This window comes from Denticeps clupeoides, chromosome 1, assembly GCF_900700375.1.
Source record: "Denticeps clupeoides chromosome 1, fDenClu1.1, whole genome shotgun sequence".
Classification (NCBI taxonomy): Eukaryota; Metazoa; Chordata; class Actinopteri; order Clupeiformes; family Denticipitidae; genus Denticeps; species Denticeps clupeoides.
In genome coordinates, this window is record NC_041707.1 from 3,085,923 (window position 1) to 3,109,495 (window position 23,573).

The 23,573-nt window shown below is 46.4% G+C and overlaps 1 protein-coding gene across 1 annotated transcript; it reads right to left on the reverse strand.

Annotated features, from left to right (window-relative positions):
- Positions 1–433: 433 nt before the first annotated feature.
- Positions 434–21,185, reverse strand: stac (SH3 and cysteine rich domain). Its single transcript, XM_028987214.1, has 11 exons — positions 20,755–21,185; positions 16,043–16,388; positions 11,251–11,351; positions 8,826–8,907; positions 8,644–8,750; positions 6,907–6,991; positions 5,963–6,030; positions 3,550–3,644; positions 2,706–2,757; positions 1,604–1,741; positions 434–1,234 (listed from the first exon to the last, which is right to left on the reverse strand). Exons 1-11 carry the CDS (start codon positions 20,863–20,865, stop codon positions 1,136–1,138), a joined length of 1,284 nt encoding a protein of 427 aa, XP_028843047.1. The 5' UTR covers positions 20,866–21,185; the 3' UTR covers positions 434–1,135.
- Positions 21,186–23,573: the final 2,388 nt, after the last annotated feature.

The window sequence follows — 23,573 nt, forward strand, 5'->3', positions numbered from 1 at the left end:
GACTCCACCCATCTTGACCCTGATCAGTGTATTCCTGGTCTCGCCCACCTCTGGAGGGTGTCAGGCCTGCATAACTCAATTCTCTGTTCCACCAAGCCTGATTTGACTCAAGAGGATCAGTGGAGAAGACGTCATCAGTGGAGAAGATGTCTAGGACCCCTGGAGGGTATCTGCTCAACCCGTCTCGACTCACCTCTTCATCTTAAGAGCCATTCACACGCAGAAATAAAATTAAATAACCAACATTTCAAAATTAACTATTATTGCACATGACGGGATCATTTACACAGAGGCCATTCATCATATTTGTGGGCCAGTGGTGGCCTAGCGGTTAAGGAAGCGGCCTCGTAATCAGAAGGTACGAATCCCAATCCGCCAAGGTGACACTGAGGTGCCACTGAGCAAAGCACCGTCACCACACACTGCTCCCCGGGCGCCTGTCATAGCTGCACATTGCTCACCAAGGGTGATGGTTAAAAGCAGAGGACACATTTCACCGTGTCACCGTATGCTGTGCTGGAGTGTTTCACAATCACTTCACTTTAATATCTACGAAATGGCTAATAACTAAGCAATATTAATTAGGTTTTTTTTTCTGTCAATTTCAGTGGTTTGCAGTGAGTCATGTGATCCGCAGTTCAGTGTTCAGGCATATAAAACAATGGACGTGTGTGATATCATCAGCATGGTTGCTAATGATAATTATGACTCTCTTGGACTAATTAATATTCACAACAATCTTCAGTAACTCCAAAAGAAAAATACAAAAAAAGTTGAGTTAAGCCAACGCCACATGGTGGAAAACAGCCAGGGTGTGTGATCCCTGCTCTGCTTCGTACGCTACAGCGCCTCCTAGTGGCCGGCTGAAAAGCAGTGGGGGGTTTCCTGCTACGTGTATACGATCCATTAATGAAACAGAGTAGAGAGTCTGATGGCCACCACATACGACAAAGGACGTACGGTGCTTCATTTTTGAACCATCCTGTCCTAAATGTGTCCCCTGATGACGAGGCATCGTGGTGGCTTCCACACACTCGTCTGCAGGTACTGTTGTGTGTTATGCAGACATCCAGCAGTGGTGCAGCCTGTCTCTCTCACTCTGTCCCACGTCCCACAGCCTTCTGTCCAAACACCTTCAGATGTTCTCCAGGACGTCATAGGGCACAAATCCTGTCTTCTTCCCACTGGCTACTCGGATGAAGCCGCTGTGCTCCTCTTCGCCGCTCACACAGATCTGGCAGATCAGAAAACAGAACAGAAAAGAAGAGGTGTCAGTAGGTGTCAGTAGTAGAAAGCCACGGCACAAAGGTGCCATATTTAAGTTTTACAGGGACCAGTGTGTGGGGATGATGCCTTGCTCAGTGGCACCTCAGTGGCACCTTGGCGGATCGGGATTCGAACCGGCAACCTTCTGATTACGGGGCCGCTTCCTTAACCGCTAGGCCACCGCTGCCCCCCAAAGGTAAATGATGTTTGAACTTTGGGCTCCTCTGGTTACCCACTGGGCTACTACCAGCCACACATTTATCATATTTGCTAATGAATATAAAAAGAAAGTGTGTGTGTGTGTGTGTGTGTGTGTGTGTGTGAGTGTGTTACACACCTGTCCTTCTTTAACTGTGATCTGGCCTTGTTCTTTACACCCAATGAAGGTTCGGTTACATCTGAATACTTGGTCTCCTGCTCTCAGCTGCTGTGCGAATGATGCTGGGAAGAAACCGATCCGGTCTTCAATCACACCCTGAAAGAACATTTGCATGCTGGTATTACACCGTAGTTGTAAATTGTATAATGCATCAGAAAGTATAACAAATCAGAAATAGTCTTCATGGCCAACACAAGATAAAAATGGTTCCCAGGCGGGTCAAACATGGCAGAAAAGAGCAAAGCGACATAGGCAGTGAAGAAGCATGGGAGCTGTGTCGGCAAGGAGAAAAAAAAATCACAAGGGCTAAAAATACAACAGAGGAACGGCGCCACCTGGTGGGCCAGGGCATTGCAGTACATTTAAAAAAACCTCCAGAAATACAGACATGGAAATGTCCTGTCCTGCCAAGGCCCGGGCTTTCTTCAGATGTTATTATAAGAAAACATTACATTAGAAATGCAAGTGACTGGTTTCAAAATACACTGTTAGTGAAATAGCACACGGTGACACAACTAAATGTGTCCTCTGTATTTAACCATCACCTTTGGTGAGCAGTGGGCAGCCATGAAAGGCGCCCGGGGAGCAGTGTGTGGGGACGGTGCTTTGCTCAGTGGCACCTCAGTAGCACCTTGGCGGATCGGGATTCGAACCGGCAACCTTCTGATTACGGGGCCACTTCCTTAACCGCTAGGCCACCAATGTTAGACGTTCTCCTAAATAACCTTTCTCAGAGCCTGTTCAAGCAGGAAAGTGAATGCCAGTGCACTGAAGACACATCAGTTATGCCTTCATTTAAATTACTAAAATTTATACCAACAGATGAAGCCTAAGGCTCCAGACTAAAAACTCGTTGTAAGGATTTCTTTGTTGTAAAGATGTCTGTCTTATAGTGACATCACAATTATGTCATATGTCTGATGCGGGGCCATAAACTGGCCTTCTGTACTTTTGACTCAGGATGAGCATGGATGAGCATGGATGCTGGATAATGGAAAGTGACATTTGAAAACGTGAGTCAGTGGTGGTATTAAGCGCTGGTGCTGCCCCGGCTCTTCACCTTCCACCAGTCGTCGTCAGAGTCGTCCTCCAGCAGGATCCTGTCCCCAGGCCTGAAAGAGGAAAGAGAATTTTAAGGCGGCCCTCAACCTCAAAAAAAAGTTTACTCATCAGAATAACCTGGATGCTCTAGGAAGTGATAATTACACATTTCTCACTTTTGGGTTATGAATGAAATGAAATAGTTTCACGGTCGAAACAGCAATCCCCATAAATCTGACTTTAATCCTCTGATGGAAACCTTTAGTGCTCGAACCCCCAATTCTGATCTTGGTGAGAGAACTTTTAATAGAGAAAACTGTATTAGAGATGACTACTTGTCAGCAGAGATTTCTGGTGAAGTCTCGAGGAATTTGAAATGTGGGGATGGTAGTAGCCCAGTGGGTAACACATTCACCTGTAAACCAGGCTCAAAGTCCCAGGTTCGAACCCCATTTACTACCATCGCGTCCCTGAGCAGGAAACTTAACCCTGAGTGTCTCCGGGGGGGACTGTCCCTGTAACTACTGATTGTAAGGTTGGATAAGGTTGTCTGGTAAATGCTGTAAATATAAGCTTTCACGATCTGAGGGCATCAGGGGGTATGAGGGTAGAGGGCCGAAATGACAGAGAAATGACACGGTACACACGCAATACTCCAATTATACACAATTATACACACGGTGACACTGCAAAATGTGTCTTCTGCATTTAACCATCACCCTTGGTGAGCAGTGTGTGGGGACGGTAGCTTGGTCAAGGGGACGTCATTGGGTCCACTCAATTACCCACTGTGCCATAAATCAGCAGCATAACAACGTTGTCCACCTGTCAAAAACTGAATAAGTAAGGGCCCTCATGCCGACCTCATCTCCAGATCATGGCTGTCCTGTGGCGTGAAGCTGTACAAGGCCACATAGGCGTTGAGCTGCATCAGGTCCCTCCGTAGCTGCCGCCTCACCTGCAACGGCGCGGCCGCACAGACAAAGAGACGGGATTAGTCAGGGCCATCTGCCCGGCGTAGGGCGGAAACAGACGTCCCTCCTCCTCCTCGGCGCTGAACTATCTACAATATGCACTGCTGCGCATGAATCATTTGGCACCATATGATGACAATCATAAACACCCGGCCCTCTGCTTCCCCTCAAAGTGTAAATTGCAGGGCCGGTTCTGCGAGACGAAGTGGCGATCGACACTCGGAGGAGGATGCGCCGCCTCTCCTTTGTTTACCTCAGATGCGCTGGAGACGCTCCTATTCGGGAGCTTCTCGTATCCCCAAAAAAAAAAAAGGACCCTCACATAAACACAGTCCCAAAGTGAGCGATAAACAAGAGCCGGGGAGAGACACTGACGGATAATTATCTTCTTCGTGTTTGTCTTATGCTGCGATGCACTTATTATTTCGGAAGTGGGAGCGGCGGTGTGGACTTTACGTTCTCCGTTCTTCTACAATCTCAGCGTCTGCGGGCGAATACGGTAAATATGGAGCTAAATTAGCAACCGGCCATCCCTGCAGATGATCTGGATCTGTCTTTAGAACAGATGGCTGGACCTTATTTACCAAGCTTGGTTCCATTTGGTGACGATCGCAACAATCAGGAAGCAGGCCTGAATTTGATAAGGTTCCGGATTTTGTTTTGCCACAGCGGGAACATGCTATATTCCTGGTCCCGTTTAAATGTCTGCTGGGCTTGTTTTATGGACCCGCCGTCAGACAGACGAATGAGTTCCTCTCAGCGGAGCAGCACTGTGACAGATAAGCCGGAGCAGGGGAAATGCCAGTCGGAACCAGGGCATGAGAGCCAGACGTTCACTTTACTCGATGAGACAAATACGAACCGTTTCAGCCGTATTTTGTATTTGTCTGGATGTCCGACTCGCGCCAAATTCTGTTCTGGCTTAACGTGACCTTGCAGTATCACATGATGGCATCTTTTCAAATGCTAATCAACTTAAGTTTACTCAAGTGACAAAAACGTTCTACCTGCCTGAACGATGGAATAATGTTCCATCACTACGTCTCACCATGAAAAAAAATCATATAATATAATAAAAATATTCCACCCATAACATGAAGAGGCCAAATAGCAGCATCTATCACCCGTCGCTAAACATTCTAAAGGCCCAGATTCTGAGCTCTATGATCTCATACATCAGCCTGTCGCTGTGGGAGAGACATATGTACGGTAAAATAATAATGTTTAGTTGTCTAACCCTAACAATCAACGAATAGAATATCATATCAGTGGTTTGATCACATTCATTCATTCATGATATCTGCGATTCCAAGAGTTTCTTATCAAGTCTACATTTACTGCTTAAACTGGTTATAATTACCAGTATAATACACTTTGTTAAATTTTTCTTTGTTGTTAACCACGATGTTTCTCTGCATAAGCAAAAAATGCCCATTATGTGGGTCAGAGTCCGAGAAACTGAAGCCATGCTGTACTTATTTGTGTATTTCTCTTTTGAGAACTTTTCCGTCCGCCCCTGGGAACGTTCCGAGCTGACGGGTCCAGCCAAGACCAGCATACAGATGCACACAGACCCTCTTACCGCGAGCCAAAAAAAAGCATGGAGTACGTGCCACCGACACCACGGTGTGCAGTCAGCATCGTTTAAACAGGACAGCACTGAATCGGTGATCGAAAATGGCAAATTCTGGAAAAGATTTTCACTCACGTAAATAACAGGCCAGAAAAAGCTGCGGGCGCATCATTATAAAAGAAAAAACGGAGCAGCTACAAGCGCTTTGATGTGCTGCGGATGTTATGGATGTGTGCATGGTCACAAAAGCAGGGCGAGCGGGGGGAGAAGGACACCTTGGGGAGCCATTATTGGTGACCTCGCAACGTCTCGCTAAAATAAGAGAGACCAGACGGCACAGTTCTGTACTGTTCTCATGAAAAAAAACATTTCTCTCATGCACACACGGTCTTAATGAGTTCTCTCGCTGAGTCTAAGACAGCGCAGACCGACGGTCATCGGCATGGTGCACCACCATGTTTTGTCACCACCATCTACATCACCGCAGCTCGTCTTTAACTCTGCTCACAATGTCATTGCAGCTAATTGTACTGTTTGAAGACATTGAATGGGGATAGGTGAGAGCAGCGTTGCCAGATTGGGCAGTTTTTGGTCCAGAGAAGGAACTCTATGAAGTACCCACAGCAAAAGGGCCAAACGATATGTGTACGTGCACATGTGATGGAAAACAATTTCTTTCCAGGAATCAACCCCTCTGTCTGTTTTATTTTTCGGTCCCGGCATCCTTACCGGAGAGTCATCCAGTTTCCGGTCAGCGGTGTGGAAATGCTCCGTTCCGTTCTCCAGCGGCGTGAACACTGCAACAGAGAATTAAGGCCTAAATGGGAGGCATTAAAAACCAGTCTATTAGTATCAGTGCTAATTAGTTACATTTCATCCAATCATCCAGGTTCAGCATCTCATCGGCATATTTCTCACATTTGGAACATGGACGCCGTGGATCTAGTACACTGTACGTGTTCCTCCTCATCATAACAGAAACATAAAAAAAAAAACTCTAAGGGATCAATTAGAAATGTCTTCGTCAATCCAAATAATGACTATCAGTCGTCTTCTTTAGATGCAGGGTGCAGGAAACAAAGCATCTTCCCCTGAAACGTGGCGGTGTGTCTTCTTCTGAGAAATGACGGTTGTTTTGTGCTGCTACCGTCACAGAACAGTGGTTATTGGCTCTAACCAGGATAGAAAGGGGAGAAAGAGTCCCCGGAGCACAACCGAGCGAGAGGACAAATACGTTAAAGGCGTCTCAGAGGTCCTCAACTGGCAGTGAGCTGCAAAGGATAAAAAAAATCACACTTCATACCAGATAATTAAACGGAATGTAAAGATGAAATGAAAATGTGCCGAAGGTCCTGAAGGTGCTGCTTTGTACAACCCTATCCGTTAATCAAAGAAGAAAATCACGCAGTGATCATTTGACAAAGATCTCCACTGGTATTGTGTCTATAATGGAGAGAACCTTTGACCTCTTGATCTGCTGCATATGGTCAATAGGAAGTGCGCAACTTCTGGAAGCTTCTGGAATCATGAGGTAAACCCACTTCAACTAGAATCACTGAATGGAGGACTCTTTGTCTTGACCATTTGTATTTATTTTTGAAACCTAATAGACCTTCAGAAGGCGGGGCAGGAGGGACCATCACTTGAGGGCCGGGAGACTTCCTTATGCTCACCGTTATCGCTGTGCTTCCTGGTCAGCTCTCCTCTGCTGCTGCTGTGGGCCATCACCTCCTCTGGTACCTCGGCCAGGTCCACACTCTGTCCAGAGAGACACACCCCAGACATCCAGACCACGGTATAAATTAGTAACAGAGGGACAGGAGACATCCTCTTAATCTAAAACCCCGAAACGGTTTACTGCTGTTTAGTCATCGTCTCTTCCTGCTCTGAGATCCGATCATTATAACGTCTGAGCTACAAACCCCTTTCATCGTGGCCTTTTCCTTTAATGGTCATCTTTGCTCCTCTCTGCTGCCCACCAGCTGGGCAGTGCGGACTCTTCCGGATCGTTTCTTTTCTTTTTTTCATTCATGCAAAACGCAACTATTTATACAGCGCCTGCGTCCTCCCGTTCACGCCTCACGCAGTCCGCAGATTTTAGGAGGAAATAAATTGACACTTCTGTCAGTTTCCTGTGATTCAGTCCCATTGTTCGGCATGTGTTGCTATGTGTTTATCCGCAAAATCTAGATCCATTTATTCCTATAACTCTTATGATGAAGGCAGTCTTTTTGTCTCTCCAGAAAGGTGTCATGTAATGTCTGCTACAATAGAAAATAACAGCTTTAAAATGGACCAGCCAAGACTATTTGATGCAGCAAAGCTACAGGCTGAGATTTGTGCCAGTAGAAACTGAATCGGACTTGCACTATTTACTTGAATCTGAATTCCAATGAAATTGCAACTGCAATTTTACGTCCGAAAGAATGGGGATAAAATGGGAAACTTCCTGCGGGAGAAGCGTGTGTCATGCAGCAAATCGTGGCCTGCGCTGGATAACAGTCAAATAAAACCAAATAAAACAATCCTTTATTAACACAGTTCCTGACTGGGGCAAAAAGTCATGGAAATAAAAAATAAGTAGCGGCAAAAAAAAAGTAGCGTTTATGAACAAAGAACACAAACGAATGCTTTATTCGGTTTTTATTCGACTGTTATCCAGCTCAGGTCACCAGTTGCTGCATGACACTAATAACACCAGCAAATATATTTCATTAAAATTCAGTTTCTACTGGCACAAATCTCAGCCCACATATCACACACAGGTTTCTGTCATTTGGAAAAAAAATGAATTTAAGTAAATGACTTAAGAGTGATTTACTGTGCAACACACTGTATATAAAACCGTACTCGGTTATTTATATGTATATATGACGTTGTCATTTTATAATTTCGGACACCTTATCGTATTTTCTACACATGTGTCAGTGAGAGATTAGAGACGAGGTTCATCATTGGACAGGAATCTTTAGATTGACATGAATCGTGTTTTTTAATTGGTTTTAATTGTTTCAAATTGGGGCAAAGTTGTAATGGCAATTATAGTATGTGTAGGGTGGTAGTAGTCTAGTGGGTAACACACTCGCCTATGAACCAGAAGACCCAGGTTCGAACCCCACTTACTACCATCGTGTCCCTGAGCAAGACACTTAACCCTGAGTGTCTCCAGGGGGGGACTGTCCCTGTAACTACTGATTGTAAGTCGCTCTGGATAAGGGCGTCTGATAAATGCTGTAAATGTAAATGTGTTCCATTGGCGGAGAGTTGGCGGTCACAGCATCTCGCTGCATTGGTCAATGTGTGCCAGTGGATAATGGTCTAACGTTGACTGGTAAGGAATGAGGAATAAAGAGGCTTTTATAGTTACTGGGCTACCGGGACGTGACATTTCCTCTATTTCAGCTCCTTACAGACTTCCTGTGCGGAGACTCGGAACCGCTGGCCCTCTTGGTCTTCTGTGCCAGTGACGTCCCGAACCGCAACGCTTCATACACGGGGTCCACTTTGCTGCCGCAGGCTGCAGGAGACGAAGCATCACTGGGTCAGAATGACGGGGCTACGGTCACCCCGTGTCCAGCGAAAACCCACTCACCAATGGGCATGACCTCCTTGATGCAGCCGTACTGCTCCTGCATCAGCAGAGGAGAGCTCTGGTATCGCCGAAAGCCTTTTGGCTGGGGAGAAACAGACGCATTTAAACCCAGTCCCGCAAGCTCATGCATGGACTCCATTCAAATTCAGTTGCTTAAGAGGTCAGCGTTTTATACTTATTTTTGGTTCGTTATTTCTTAAATATGCAATGTAGCATGAAGTCTGCCCAGAGTCCCACGTGAAAAGGTCTAGATAATGACGTCTGCCAAATGGCGTGAAAAAGTTTTGCACCTAAACACGTTGCACCTAAAAATAAGTCACATTTTTACACTACAATTCTTTAGGGTCATTTGCATCTGTGAAATAGAAATAATGTCTAAATTGTTACTGCATTAATAAAAAGTTTTAATTGCGACTGAACACACATTTGATGGTTGTGCCAGATCCTCAAGTAGTTTTAATTCTAAGTGAAAGTGACGTGATTGTCATTGTGAAACACTGCAGCACAGCACACGGTGACACAGTGACACGGTGTCCTCTGTATTTAACCATCACCCTTGGTGAGCAGTGGGCAGCCGTGACAGGCGCCCGGGGAGCAGTGTGTGGGGACGGTGCCTTCATCAAGTGGCAACCTTCCGATTACAGGTTTCCATAACCGCTAGGCCACCAGTCATGCAAAATGGTTTTCTAATAATCAAATCAATCGAGTGACATACGTTGCATTAGTGAACACAGCAGCATTACACTGAAACTCAAGACTAATCGTTGCCTCTCTACATGTATGAAGACATTCAATCATTATCAGTTAAAATCATTTACTACATGAAATATGACCGGAGAGGATTTTTTGATCAATTCGATTGTTTCCTTCAAACCCTTTGAAGGGTAGTCCACATAAAACATATTTTTGGACATCACTGGATGATTCACTGCATTAGCGTGTTGTTCGTTGCGTGTCCTTTCCCCATTATTGGAGGTCCGCTGTGCAATCAGAATCTGCACTTTTCTCACTGGGCCCCAACTCCCCAACGGTGACATGCTAAAATAAGACACACTTCAGTGGCACGAGCACCACTCGAGGACCCCGACGTCACATATCTCATGTTCATTAGAAGAAAAGGTTCTACGCATCTATTTTAACAGCGCGCACTGATGCTGGGAAACACTTCAACGCCAGCCATTTAAAACAGCCAATTATTTCCTCCATCTAGCCAAGCGATGTGAGTCATAAAAAAACCGTACGATTATCTGTTCAACACGTCTCAGAGTCTGACCTCCACCGACGGCGACAATAAAATACACTTCAGATCTTTTTATCTGTGAAAGCAGGAAAATATGCTCTGCCCGTGCCAAAAGCAATAAAGCAGACGGAGAGGAAGCTTAAATTAGAGCTGGCGGCCGGGGGAATATTCCTCTTTTGATACGTGACCTCGCGACCCCGTTTTCCACTCTCAACGACCATCGCATCCCCGAAAAGCTCAGCTGACCCTTCAGGGAACTCCTGGAAAAGAAGGGAAGGGGACGGGAAGCCCCTCTCCTCTAAACATCCTGTTTACCCCACCGCCTGGAATTGTCTGCTTCCTTCGTCTCCTGCGTGGGACGTGTGACTGCTCCCCCCCCCGAGGACAGCCAAGTGATGGATGCGTCTTGCTGTGTTTGACATCATCTCCCTGCCCACCACGTCTTCTCATTAAAACGCGCGCTCACACTCCCCGCTCGCAGGCGGGAAACAGACAGCGTCGTGAATCACCCTCAGGATCTTCGTCTAACGGCAGGAAACTCGGGTTCGGCCGGGGTCGCTAAAAAGAAACGGGAATAAAGGTGGAAAACCCGTCTTCCACGCCGTTTCCTGCTGCACTTGGCCTGTGAGTCACATCACTTTGCACGAAAGCACAGACTTCACAAAACTAACGGCTGGTTTATTTTCAGTGCAAAAAAATCCCTGACCATCGCTATCAATTTTGCACCAATCAAAAGAAATCACCAGGATAATTTGAAACTGTATTTATTTGAAGTAGTTTTAGGGTTAGTTCAATAAAACACGTTTACAACATGCAAAACACTTTCACCAATCACTGAAAAAAATGTTTATATGCAGCGAATAATTTGGGAAGGATAGACTGGAAGTTCATGTCTGCTGAGCGACCAAGCTCGACCGGGCCTGACCTGGCCCGAGTAACCAGGTCCTGTCGTAGCCAAAATGTACGGCTCAGGCGTGCATTTCTCCAATTATGGGTTGACCCTGGGCCGGGTTTGTCACGGTGGGGTTACAGGAGTAGCGCATTTGCTGTGTAGAACATTCAGCTAGCAGTTATTAGTGGAAAACTTGCAAAATAGAGATTATAAATACATGTAAATACATTCCCTGTACGTGTTTTTGCCTGCTTGGTTAACGTGGTGTGAAATGCAGAAATGTGTGATCTTACCAGTTTGCCCATGCACTTCTGCAGGCCAATGGCATCGACGCACTTGTGATGGATGCTCATCTTGCAGGCCTTGCAGCGAAGGCCGTGCTTGGCGGTGGTGCCTGCGTGCGACATTCAAAGGGACTCGGTCAGCCATTCCCTTCAAAAGCTGAATCCGCATCGCCGAATCGGGTCCAAAAAAGTGGGAATAAGACAAGTAAAGACAATGTAGTTCTAGCAGCAATGTCTGCACTGATCACCGGCCATCGGCAGGCCACACATCTACATGTTGTCCTCGTCCACGTGAGCAGCCCAAATGGCAGTTACTGTAAAGGACACCCATTGGGGACCCAGAAGAAGCACACAGAGCAAGGTGACTGCACCTTCATCTGTTGAAAGGGACACCAACTGGGAACATCAAGTTTGACGAAAGGGCAGCTTACTCCGGCCCCTGCTGAGTCCACCAGCGATCAACACTCTAATTGCTGCCTAATCGAGGATTAAAAGACCTGCAGACCACTTATTAATATTATTAATGAAGTTTTAATAAGAGCTCCTCTCAAGTTTGGGTTCTTTCTGTTTAATATTTGACAGAGAACATTTTTGTGCCATTAAATCAAACTGGTCCCAGTTGTAGCTTGTCTCAAGTTTAGTTTTAATCAAGTCTTTCCATCAAGCTGTCATTTTAGTCTTTATTAGTCTTAGTCACGTCCAGACTCATTTTATTCTAGTCAAGTTTCAGTCGACTAAAACTCTGAGCATTTTAGTCTTCTTTTATCCATGAATATTTTTGTCTATTTTTTATAAATGAAAACTGATGACGTTTTAGTTTAATTTTAATCAATGAAATTTGTATTTTAATGTATTTCTTTTGAGTAATGCAATTTTATTTAACCCAGTCAATATAGTACTTTGTAGAACAAAACAACATTTTCTTTGAGTCAAACCAATTTCATAATTAAAACAGTTATCTTATTATAATATGTTACCTTGTAGACTCAACATCTATTCCAGACACAGAAGGCAGAAGGAGCTGTCATTTGTTAGGGAACAGGACAGGAAACCGAAACCCCAATATAATAACGCGATTCATCAGTGAAAATGATGAAACATTTTAGTATAGATTTTTTTAGATCTTGTAAACCACGTTTAGTCTAATTTTTATTCGTCAAGAATACTAAATAATATCTTTAGTTAGAGTTATTTTCAAATGGCCAGCATTTACGCCTTACAATCAATAGTGACAGGGACCGTCCACCCCTGGAGACACTCAGGGTTAAGTGTCTTGCTCAGGGACACAATGTGTTAAGTGTCTTGCTCAGGTAGTAAGTGGGGCTTGAACCTGGGACTTTCTGGTTTTATAGGCGAGTTTCTTACCCTGTTGTGTACTGCCACGTTATATGCAGAGCCATTGTAATGTGAAATGGAGAAGTCTTTGAATGAGACTGAAGGAGAGCAACTTTCACCTTCACACAGCGTCCACCTGAGATAATTTTATCAAATGTATCAAATAATTGTATTAGCAGAGAGACCCAACCTCATTTCGGCAGCCCTGTGCAATGTGTGGTTGACTAAATACGGACAACTTCATTCTAATTGCTTTCGGTATTATTTTGGTAATTATGATAATTTGTAGACGATTGAGGTAACGAGGTGAGTGATGTCTTCAGACACAACAGACTATAAAGATACGTAAAGATCTCCGCATGGATGTAGTAAAAGCTCCAAACTTCATTTCCACACTCATCTGCTCCCGTCCGCTGGAGCTATTTATTTGCCTCCGGTGGTCAATTGATTAATCAATGGTCACGTGGACGCCTCCTAGTCTTTCCCTGCGAGTGTATGCGCTCTCGAGGGCTTTACTGCTCCCTAAAACAAACAGACGTGCATTTCACTATTACACATTAGTTCTCTAATTATAGATTCCGTCGCAGGATGGGGCCAAATGCTCCGCTCAACTTTTTAAATCAGTCTGGTGCACAGACGACAAGAGGGACGTGAAAAGAAACGTCCCAAGCCTGGGTAAATGGAGAGGGTTGTGTCAGGAAGGGCATCCGGTGTAGAACATTTGTAAATTGTTGTGACCCCCTAATTCAAGAATGAACCTCATGAACTGTAAACTTTTTTTTATACAAATGTTTGCAATTTTGATCTCAACTGGGCTTATCCACAAATCAATAATACCTGTCGCTTGTTCCAAATTGTGCTGGGAACCGCATTATGAAAGCATAAACCGCAACACAAAACGTCATGTTTGATGCATCTCCTACCTAATCAAGATATTGAAATCGAGATAATTTCAGACCAACATGACTGCAGCCACGGTTGTTGAGTTGACCTGAAGCTGACAGTAACAGGGACCGTGACACCAGCCCAACCCATTCCGAACCATTCACTGCTCCGGCTGGGCTTCCACAGCCTGAGACCACAGCCAGGAGTCCTCCAGTCCACCTTCACTTGTCATCTACAGCTCCACATTCACGTTAAATCACATCAACTTCTCAGCAGCTCTCCTGTCAGGTATGCGTCAGGCATGATGTTCATGAATGGTGTTCGAGAACAGTGCATCTCAAAAAAACAGAGCATGATGAAAATTGTTTGTCACATCCTTCCATTAACTGTATATCTAATTAAGATGCTTCTAATAATTTGTGATTCAGACCATGAACCATGAACTTGAGCTGGGCCATTCAGTCCAGATCAAGTTTCTATCTCTCTCTCTCTCTCTCTCTCACGCACACACACACACACACACACACACACAATTTAACTACTTTATGTAACTTAAACACTCACACTAATGCAAAAACGTGCAAAACAAAAAAAAAACATTAGGAACCCAGATCTCCTGCACCACCACGACCCCTGACTGATCAGCATACATGGTTGAGAAAAAAAAAAATGTTCTACTCATTATTACATCTAGAGTATTACTCACAGTCAAGAAGGCATTTAAAAAGTACAGAGGGATTTATTATTCTCCAATTTTTCTCGCTCTGTCTATTAATGGGTAACAGGGCACCACTCTCAACTCAGGGCACAACCTTGTTCTGCTGCCTGACGAACCTGCGGTGAATATAAAACTGCTTTCAATCAGGTACACCCTGGCTTTTATGGCCAAAATCGCTGCCTTGTTCACATTTCCTGCAGATACGGATGTTGTGCTACACCTGGGCACGTCAGGATATTGATAAGAGGGGTTTAAATCATCCAGAATGAACACCTACAGGCTCCTCCCCTTTTTCAACTTTAAAGTTCATGTTCTGGAAGTCAGAAATAATTACACACCAACAAACATGAGCTGGATGGTTTGTTCCTCCTCTGCAACAAGTCAGATGTCTTAATTTCTGTAAATTCAGATGACATATTGCCCCATACGCCACGCCTTCTGTAAGGCAGAGAAAATAGGGCCCTGAGTGGCCAGGTGCAGAGGTGGAACTCAACGCTGTATGAGAGTTTGGTGATTTTTAACTCTTTTTTTTTTTCTTGTTCCTCCAATTTTTAAATCCTCAATAAAATGCAACATCAAAGACACACGGTAACTCACACAACCAAGCCAGAAGATTCACAGCCCTTAGCAGGCAGCAGCTGAATGCCTGCACAAAGGGACCCTGGCGAAGCTTCAGCTGATTTGGCATTGCCTTATGGAAGTCATAAATCCAACAAGGCCGACTAATACCAAATCAAGCTCACCTCTTTAATCTTGCATGGACCAATCACGCTGCCAAGGGCTCTGTACACAGCAGGCTTAAGGATGCCTGTGTAATTACCGTCTGGACACGGCTGCTGTGTGGACGTCGCTGACCCCTCAGAGGGCATTACAGCCAATCAGCACTAGTACTGATGCAGAGTCGTACGTCCACTCGGTGACAGTCACTTTTATCTAGCAATGGGACACTGCAAACAATAGGCATCAATCCAGTTGAAAATGGGCTACACAGCTTCACATGCATTTAAATCCATGAACATTTAAGCATAATGATGTCAAAAATGAGTTGATTATGATGTTTTGAAGCTCCCCAATTATTATTTTTTTGCTTTTATATAGGTTTTATTTACTGTATAATACTGTATCATGTGTATCGTAACGTCCTGTCCGCACCAAACATTGTGGTTGGTAAATGGTGTTGATTACTTCAGATACAGTATTAGGGGACCAATAAGCCCCACATAAAAACAAAAAAAATGCTCATGTGAGGGGACCTTTAATCAGATCTTTATCAGATCTTTGAATCACTACAAAAAAATAAGACATGCACGTTAAATGCACATTGGCTGAATTTTAAGCCTGACAAGTTTTTAAATTGAACATGGCCAAAAATACCTACGCATTAAACATATTATCTCATTCCTACCAGCCAATCGGAAACAAGTGCTGCCTATTCTTTCTCTATTCTTGCCTCTATGGGGGGGAGGTGGCTGGTCACATCAACCCTTCACCCTGACAAGTGGACATCTGCAGCGGACCGCTGCCAGTAGTACGGGTTCCACAACCAGGCCGAGTATCTTCGACACACAACGCATGTTGGAACGGTTACAAGCAGACACAGACATACTCTGAATGTGACGAGCAGCGCTGGTCCACTAACGGACACCATATGGTATCATATGTTTCATTTCACGCGCCGCCATTTAGTTCGTGAAGTCTTGCTGAACAGATGGTCTCGAAGACCCTCGTTACCCCCCTCCTGTGGCCCATGTTGGACTGGTGCCTAACAAGGGGGCATGAAACTGGAGCATCTGCTCTGGGATCAGCTCCGGTGGTCCGTCGGACGAAGACCAATTGACCCCAGACGAAGAAGAAGACTCTTACCTACAATCATGTGGTTGCAGAGGTCACAGAAGATGGGCTTCTTGAAAATGTGCTCCACGAAGCTGTGGGCCGCGGGGTCCTGCGGGTGTGGGCCACGGGTCGGGGAGCACACGGGCGCGGGCACCGGGCACGCGGTGGCGGGCGGGGCGGGGCCCGGGTGGGGTGGCAGGGCCGTTAGAGCGGGCGGGACCCCGCAGGCGCTCAGCTGGCCTGTGCTGCAGCTGACGTCGGAGATGAGCTGGGCCGGGAACTTGATGTCGCAGCAGGGCCTTTGGAAGAAGTTGTCGGCGCTCTTGCTCCTGAGGCTTTTGGTCTTGAAGGACAGGGAGCGCTTGAGTCTCTGCAGCTGAGGTCGTGACAAATAAACACATTGTGAAAAGCTGTATTAATTACCCCCAAAGACTCGATTAATTACCCAGAAGACATAATGAAGATATCTGACGCTGTTAATTCACGGTTTCTAAATGTCACTCGCTAAAAAAGGAGCAGGTCGCTTTTTCGAGGAAAATTCGCCCAACGCTCCACTTCTGAAGCGAAAAAGGACTTCTCTCACCGGGCAGCCCCAGCGAGTCCTGGTTATCAGTCGATGCCATTTCTGGGCCGTAGAACTGCACAGAAACCAAGCTGGCAGGGCGGAGATGAAAGTGTGCGAATTTTAACTTCAACTTTTCAAGGCACGTCCTGGAACGCCGTTATCGTGTTTAACGAAAATCAAAATGAGGTCATTTCTGTTTCTCACTCTTCTGTCAAGTTGCATTGCGTCCTTCGGGCTGTAGAGGGGTTTGGGGGGTGCTCTGTGTTTGTTAAAGAGATACATTGCATACATTGTGATACATTGCAGCACAGCACATGGTGACACAACAAAATGTGTCCTCTGTATTTAACCATCACCCTTGGTGAGCAGTGGGCAGCCAAGACAGGCGCCCGGGGAGCAGCGTGTGGGGACGGTGATTTGCTCAGTGGCACCTCGGGGGCACCTTAGCGCTTCGGGATTCGAACCGGCAACCTTCTGATTACGGGCTCCCTTCCTTAACCGCTTGGCCACCACTGGCCCTGGTGTGTGTTTGGTGTGTGTTTCCCTTTTAGGCTGTTTGCTGGGTGGAGGTTGGGCTTGATGGCTCCGCCTACCTATTCCCTCATCATCAGTCTGCCAATCAACTCATCAGACAGGAGCATTTAAGGACGACTCCACCAGACGAGGAGCATTGTTGTGGGTAGAGAGGATAGATTCGGGGAGTTGGAGACAAGTTAGCGAAGAGCCTTTGTTGCGTGTTAGAGTGGTCAGTGTTGTTAGTTGTGTTTTTGTTGTGTAACCTGTAATGTCTCTCTTTTTACGGTGTGTTGTCCCTCCTGTTGCTTGTTGGTATGTACAGCACTCTAGGTTTTGGCTGGTTGTTCATTCCTCGCTGTAAATAAAAGGACGATATTTCACTTCGGCCTGGCACGTGTGTATTCCCGCCGTTTCCCAACCCCTAGACGGGGACGTGACAAGTTGTGCATGGCACAAATACTGATGCCAGCTTATGAGATCTGCATGAACCCAGACAAGATGCAAACCAGGACCATGGAATTCTAGCACGGGAAAAACTCTGAATTAACCGTTTAATTACATTAAGATGAATTGTCCAATCACAGCGGGTGCAGCACGGCCACAGGCTCTGGGAGGACGTTGGTCTTGTGGCGACCTATTGATCCCGCGGTACAATCCGAACACAATCAATGAAAGCTTCCCACATGCTGCAGCAGCAGCGGCAACACCATACCCACAAACATCTTCTTTTATTTTACAGCTGAGAGACGCGTAGAATGGTGTGCATGCAGCAGCACGACTGATCTTCAACCTTCCCAAGTTCTCCACACCACCCCTCTGCTACGCTCCCTCCACCGGCTCCCAGTAGCTGCACGCATCAGGTTCAAAATACTGATGCTGGCCTACAAAGCCAAACATGGAGTAGCACCATCCTACCTCACAGCCCTTATTACACCTCGCACTGCACCTCGTATACTCCGAGCCTCCAGTACTGCTCGCCTGGTCCCTCCATCTCTGAAGGTAAAAGGAAGACGCTCATCTAGACTCTTCTCCATCTTGGCCCCTCGGTGGTGGAATGAACTTCCCCTCGAGGTCAGAACAGCTCAGTCACTGAGCACCTTCAAACGGCAGCTTAACACCTTCCTCTTTAGAGAATATTTAGATGAACTTGTAGCCTTCTGATTGTCTGACTTCTGTATAGAAACTAGAACAGAGTGAATAAAAAGATTGTGTTCATAGTTGGGGGTCCTACTGAACCAGAACTGATCACTTCACGTTGTAAGTCGCTCTGGATAAGGGCGTCTGCCAAATGCCTCAAATGTGAAATATAAATGTAATGCAGAGGAAGGTAAATAAAGAGCCGACAAAAATGCACTCGTTGCGGGTAAAATTCAAACAGTCTTACATCGCGAGAAGCGCCGTTGCTGGGTTTGCCGCTCGGGCAGTACGTTTGTGAACCGCTTTTCAGCAGCGGCACTTTATCAGCCGGCACGGGAGCCAATGGGCTGAGATTTCAAGCTCATTTTCCTCACCGAAATCTCCTCGAGGGATCCATTCATAGCTAATTGGGGTCAGTGGTAATCAACCTTCGTAATCAGAAGGTTGCCGGTTCGAATCCCGATCCGCCAAGGTGCCACTGAGCAAAGCACCGTCCCCACACACTGCTCCTCGGGCGCCTGTCATGGCTCACCAAGGGTGATGGTTCAATACAGAGGACACACTTCATTGGGTCACTGTGTGCTGTGCTGCTGTGTATCACAATGACAATCGAAAAATAATCATGATTTTAATGTTTACAGTGGAATTTATTGTGGTCTAATAACGCCTCAGTCTCTCACCTGGTCTGCGTTACAACTCGTTTTTTTTCTATTAGAAACGGAATTTACGGCCAAACTGGTCAGCGGCAGCGCAGCCCGCGTCCCTTTAATTCGACACGAACCGGTTCAACTGGCGTGAGCGGGTTTAAAATGGCCGGACACCAGCGACCTGTCCGATATTTCCCCGCTAATTGTAGTTGTCCATGGATGACCCAGATAAATGACCATGAGCCGGAAAAGCAGACAAAATGCCAACGGCAATGATGGGACAGTCCTCTCTGGCGGTCCCATTACACTGTACGCCGGGTACAACTGGCTTTTGCATATTGTACGATTTTTAATAGTCATTTCAAGGATTATATATGAATAAGAAAGTGTACTCAATCTTAAGGTCTGAAATGGACTTTAATACGGACTGGAATTCTAGAATAGAATTACATCTAGAGTCATTACATTACAATACAATAATGTCAGGAAGCCAGTGAAGAGGAGGAAGACGGTTAAGATGAGGAAGACAGTGAAGACGAGGAGGAGAGTAAAGATGGGGAAAGGCAGTAAAAGACAGTGAAAACGAGGAGGATAGTGAAGAGGAGAAAGACAGTGAAGAGGAGGAAGACATTGGAGATGAGGAAGGCAGTGAAGAGGAGGAAGATGAGGAAGACAGTGAAGAGGAGGAAGGCAGTGAAGAGGAGGAAGATGAGGAAGACAGTGAAGATGAGGAAGACAGTGAAGAGGAGGAAGACATTGAAGATGAGGAAGCCAGTGAAGATGAGGTAGCCAGTGAAGAGGAGGAAGGCAGTGAAGAGGAGGAAGATGAGGAAGACAGTGAAGAGGAGGAAGCCAGTGAAGAGGAGGAAGGCAGTGAAGAGGAGGAAGATGAGGAAGACAGTGAAGATGAGGAAGACAGTGAAGAGGAGGAAGACATTGAATATGAGGAAGCCAGTGAAGAGGAGGAAGCCAGTGAAGAGGAGGAAGCCAGTGAAGAGGAGTACGACAGTGAAGATGAGGAAGCCAGTGAAGATGAGGAAGACAGTGAAGAGGAGTACGACAGTGAAGATGAGGAAGACAGTGAAGAGGAGGAAGACAGTGAAGATGAGGAAGGCAGTGAAGATGAGGAAGCCAGTGAAGAGGAGTACGACAGTGAAGATGAGGAAGAGGAGGAAGCCAGTGAAGAGGAGGAAGACAGTAAAGATGAGGAAGATGAGGAAGCCAGTGAAGATGAGGAAGACAGTGAAGAGGAGTACGACAGTGAAGATGAGGAAGACAGTGAAGAGGAGGAAGGCAGTGAAGATGAGGAAGATGAGGAAGCCAGTGAAGAGAAGGAAGACATTGAAGAGGAGGAAGACCGTGAAGATGAGGAAGCCAGTGAAGAGGAGGAAGACAGTGAAGATGAGGGAGCCAGTGAAGAGGAGGAAGGCAGTGAAGATGAGGAAGATGAGGATGCCAGTGAAGAGGAGGAAGACAGTAAAGATGAGGAAGAGGAGGAAGACAGTAAAGATGAGGAAGATGAGGAAGACAGTGAAGATGAGGAAGCCAGTGAAGATAAGGAAGACAGTGAAGAGGAGTACGACAGTGAAGATGAGGAAGACAGTGAAGAGGAGGAAGGCAGTGAAGATGAGGAAGATGAGGAAGCCAGTGAAGAGGAGGAAGACAGTGAAGAGAAGGAAGACAGTGAAGAGGAGGAAGACAGTGAAGATGAGGAAGCCAGTGAAGATGAGGAAGATGAGGAAGCCAGTGAAGAGGAGGAAGGCAGTGAAGATGAGGAAGATGAGGAAGACAGTGAAGATGAGGAAGACATCCATCAGCTGGTAACCAGAAGACCATGTGTTGATTACAGTTGGATGAGGTAAAACTCTGGTTGGTACCTTGGACTCCTGGTTGTTTCTGGATGAAGGGGATTGGGGCAGATCGTGCGTCTCCTCCTCGTTCTCCTTGCCGATGTTCTCGTCCTTCATCATATTTGCAGGTGGAATCATGTCTTCTTTTGGGGAAAATTACACACAAGTGGAAAACTTCACCAAACGCCGCCTCGTTACGCGTCAGGTCTTCATCTCTCTCTCTCTCTCTCCCTCTATAAATATATCCCGTGCTGCTGTGAGAAAAGAACAGATCCGGCGGAACTTTAAAGGTCTGGAAGGAAGGCGGCGAACCGCAGATACACACACTTTACCACGCGTCTCTGCTGCGCGTTCACGCGTCTCTGCTGCGCGTTCACGCGTCGGCGCGCGCCCGAGTCTCCGAGAGCGAGAGAGAGAGAGAGGGGGGGAGAGAGTGAGAGGTAGAGATAGGGAGAGGGAGTTAGAGAGAGGGGGGTTAGAGAGGGAGAGAGGGAGTTAGAGAGAGAGGGAGAAAGTGAGAGAGAGTGATAGGGAGAGAGAGAGGGGGGGAGTTAGAGAGAGAGGGAGAGAGAGGAGAGAGTTAGAGAGAGGGAGAGAGAGAAGGGGGAGGGAGAGAGAGAGAGAGAGAGAGAGAAAGTGTGTGTGAGAGGGAGTTAGAGAGAGGGGGGGTTAGAGAGGGAGAGAGGGAGTTAGAGAGAGAGGGAGAAAGTGAGAGAGAGTGATAGGGAGAGAGAGAGGGGGGAGTTAGAGAGAGAGGGAGAGAGAGGAGAGAGTTAGAGAGAGGGAGAGAGAGAGTAAGTGAGAGAGAGAGAGAGAAAGTGTGTGTGAGAGGGAGTTAGAGAGAGTGGAAGGGGAATCAGATGGACGGATAGACAGACAGACATTTTATAGCGCTGCGGTTTGGGCGTGAGTCTGGTAAGACCCGAACCTGCGAAATCCGTGTTTATCAGCGCTGTCCGCGTGTTTAAAATAAAAAGAGAATAAATGGCCTGGCAAGAAGCTCCCACTGCCAGCCAGGCCGCGGTGGCACATAAAAGGTTTCTGGAATCGAATCAGGTGCTGCTGCGTTCAGAATGTAAAAATATGTCCAAACTTTGGACTGATGGTGTAGTGGTGGTGACACCGGCGTGAAATTAGTAGATATCTGTGAAATTGGTGTATCGGTAATAGTTTATTCAGTTTATTTGTGTTTAGCGGGCAGTGGTTCTGAGCGACAGCTAACATGGCGCTAACGTAGCATGGCGGGAGCTAACAACAAAATGGAGTCAGTGTGGAGGCATTTCAGACTCGCTGCACCAACTCGTTCCACGACCAATAATTCAGCACTGCGAAGTAAAACACGTCCAGGAACATCATGCCAAAGAACACGCATATTTCTGTCATTTTCTATCTTATCTTACCGGTAGAGAAAGTGAAGTGAGTGCCATTGTGATGCACAGCAGCACAGCACACGGTGTCATGGTGAAATGTGTCCTCTGCATTTAACCCATCACCCTGAGTGACCAGTGGGCAGCCATGACAGGCGCCCGGGGAGCAGTGTGTGGGGACGGTGGCACCTCAGTGGCACCTTGGCGGATCGGGATTCGAACCGGCAACCTTCTGATTACGGGGCTGCTTCCTCAACTGCTAGGCCGCCCACTGTGTCAATACGTATTGTTCAAAGGCCCCTGCTGGGTATTTTTTTACGACTTTTTATAGGTGCGGACGCTGGATAATGCACCGGTTGGGCCGGCAACAAGTCCACTTGTGTTAGTGAAACCGTGAAGAGCCCTGGTATCTGCCTGCACGCCCCTGCTACATTTTGCCCTTGAAAATACCGGCGAGACTGCAGTCGCACTGCGACCGGAATGCAAACAACAGATGCTTTGGGCCGAAGAGAGCGGCAGAGTCGATGGCTGTGTTGCCGTCACCAGTAATGTGCTGCATTTGAGTAAGATGCACATCAATGAGGGCCTAATAATACACGAAATAATAATAATAAAAAATAAACAACACACGGACGAGTGGCGGCCAGGAACGATTTCTTACGTAGAGAAATGGAATGAGCCGCACGTGGACCGCGATTGAAAGAAAAAACACTATAATTTTCACCCTCAGCTGCTGCTCGAGGCTTGTGGGCCAGAGGGACGGGGGTTAATTATGTCAAATGAAGAGTGGTTTAGTTTCAAAACACAAATGTCCGTACATTTACACGTACAGCATTTACCAGACGCCCTTATCCAGAGCGACTTACAGTCAGTAGTTACAGGGACAGTCCCCGCCCTGGAGACACTCGGGGTTAAGTGTCTTGCTCAGGGACACAATGGTAGTAAGTGGGATTTGAACCTGGATCTTCTGGTTCATAGGTGAGTGTGTTACCCCCTAGGCTACTACCACCCTACCACCAAAACAAAACTGTCATAAAGTATTCTAATATTCAAAGCTCGGTAAAGCCCATTAAGTCCATTTTTGCAAAGACGTAAGTGTTGTCACCTTGTCATATGAGCTTCACCTGTGACTAATAATGGATGAATTAGGTCTCAGGTGTGTATAAAAAGAACCCCAGAACACGAGACCTTCACATACACTGCAACTAGACCTCTGCAAACATGCCTGAGATTCACCCTGAGACTAAAGTGTTGGTTATGAAGAGGCCGAAGACCAGATCCGCTTCTGATGTGGCAGACAACTTCAAAGTGTCTCAAAAATTTGAAGAGGCTGTAGACGTTTTTGACAAGCCCTGGTCAGGCAGACAACTGCTCGAGAGGACCATTTGTTGGCTCAAACATCCAAGGCCAGCCCATTTTCCACTGCAGCAGAGCTCCACGAGACCTGGTCACCTGAAGTCCCTGTGTCAACCAGAACAG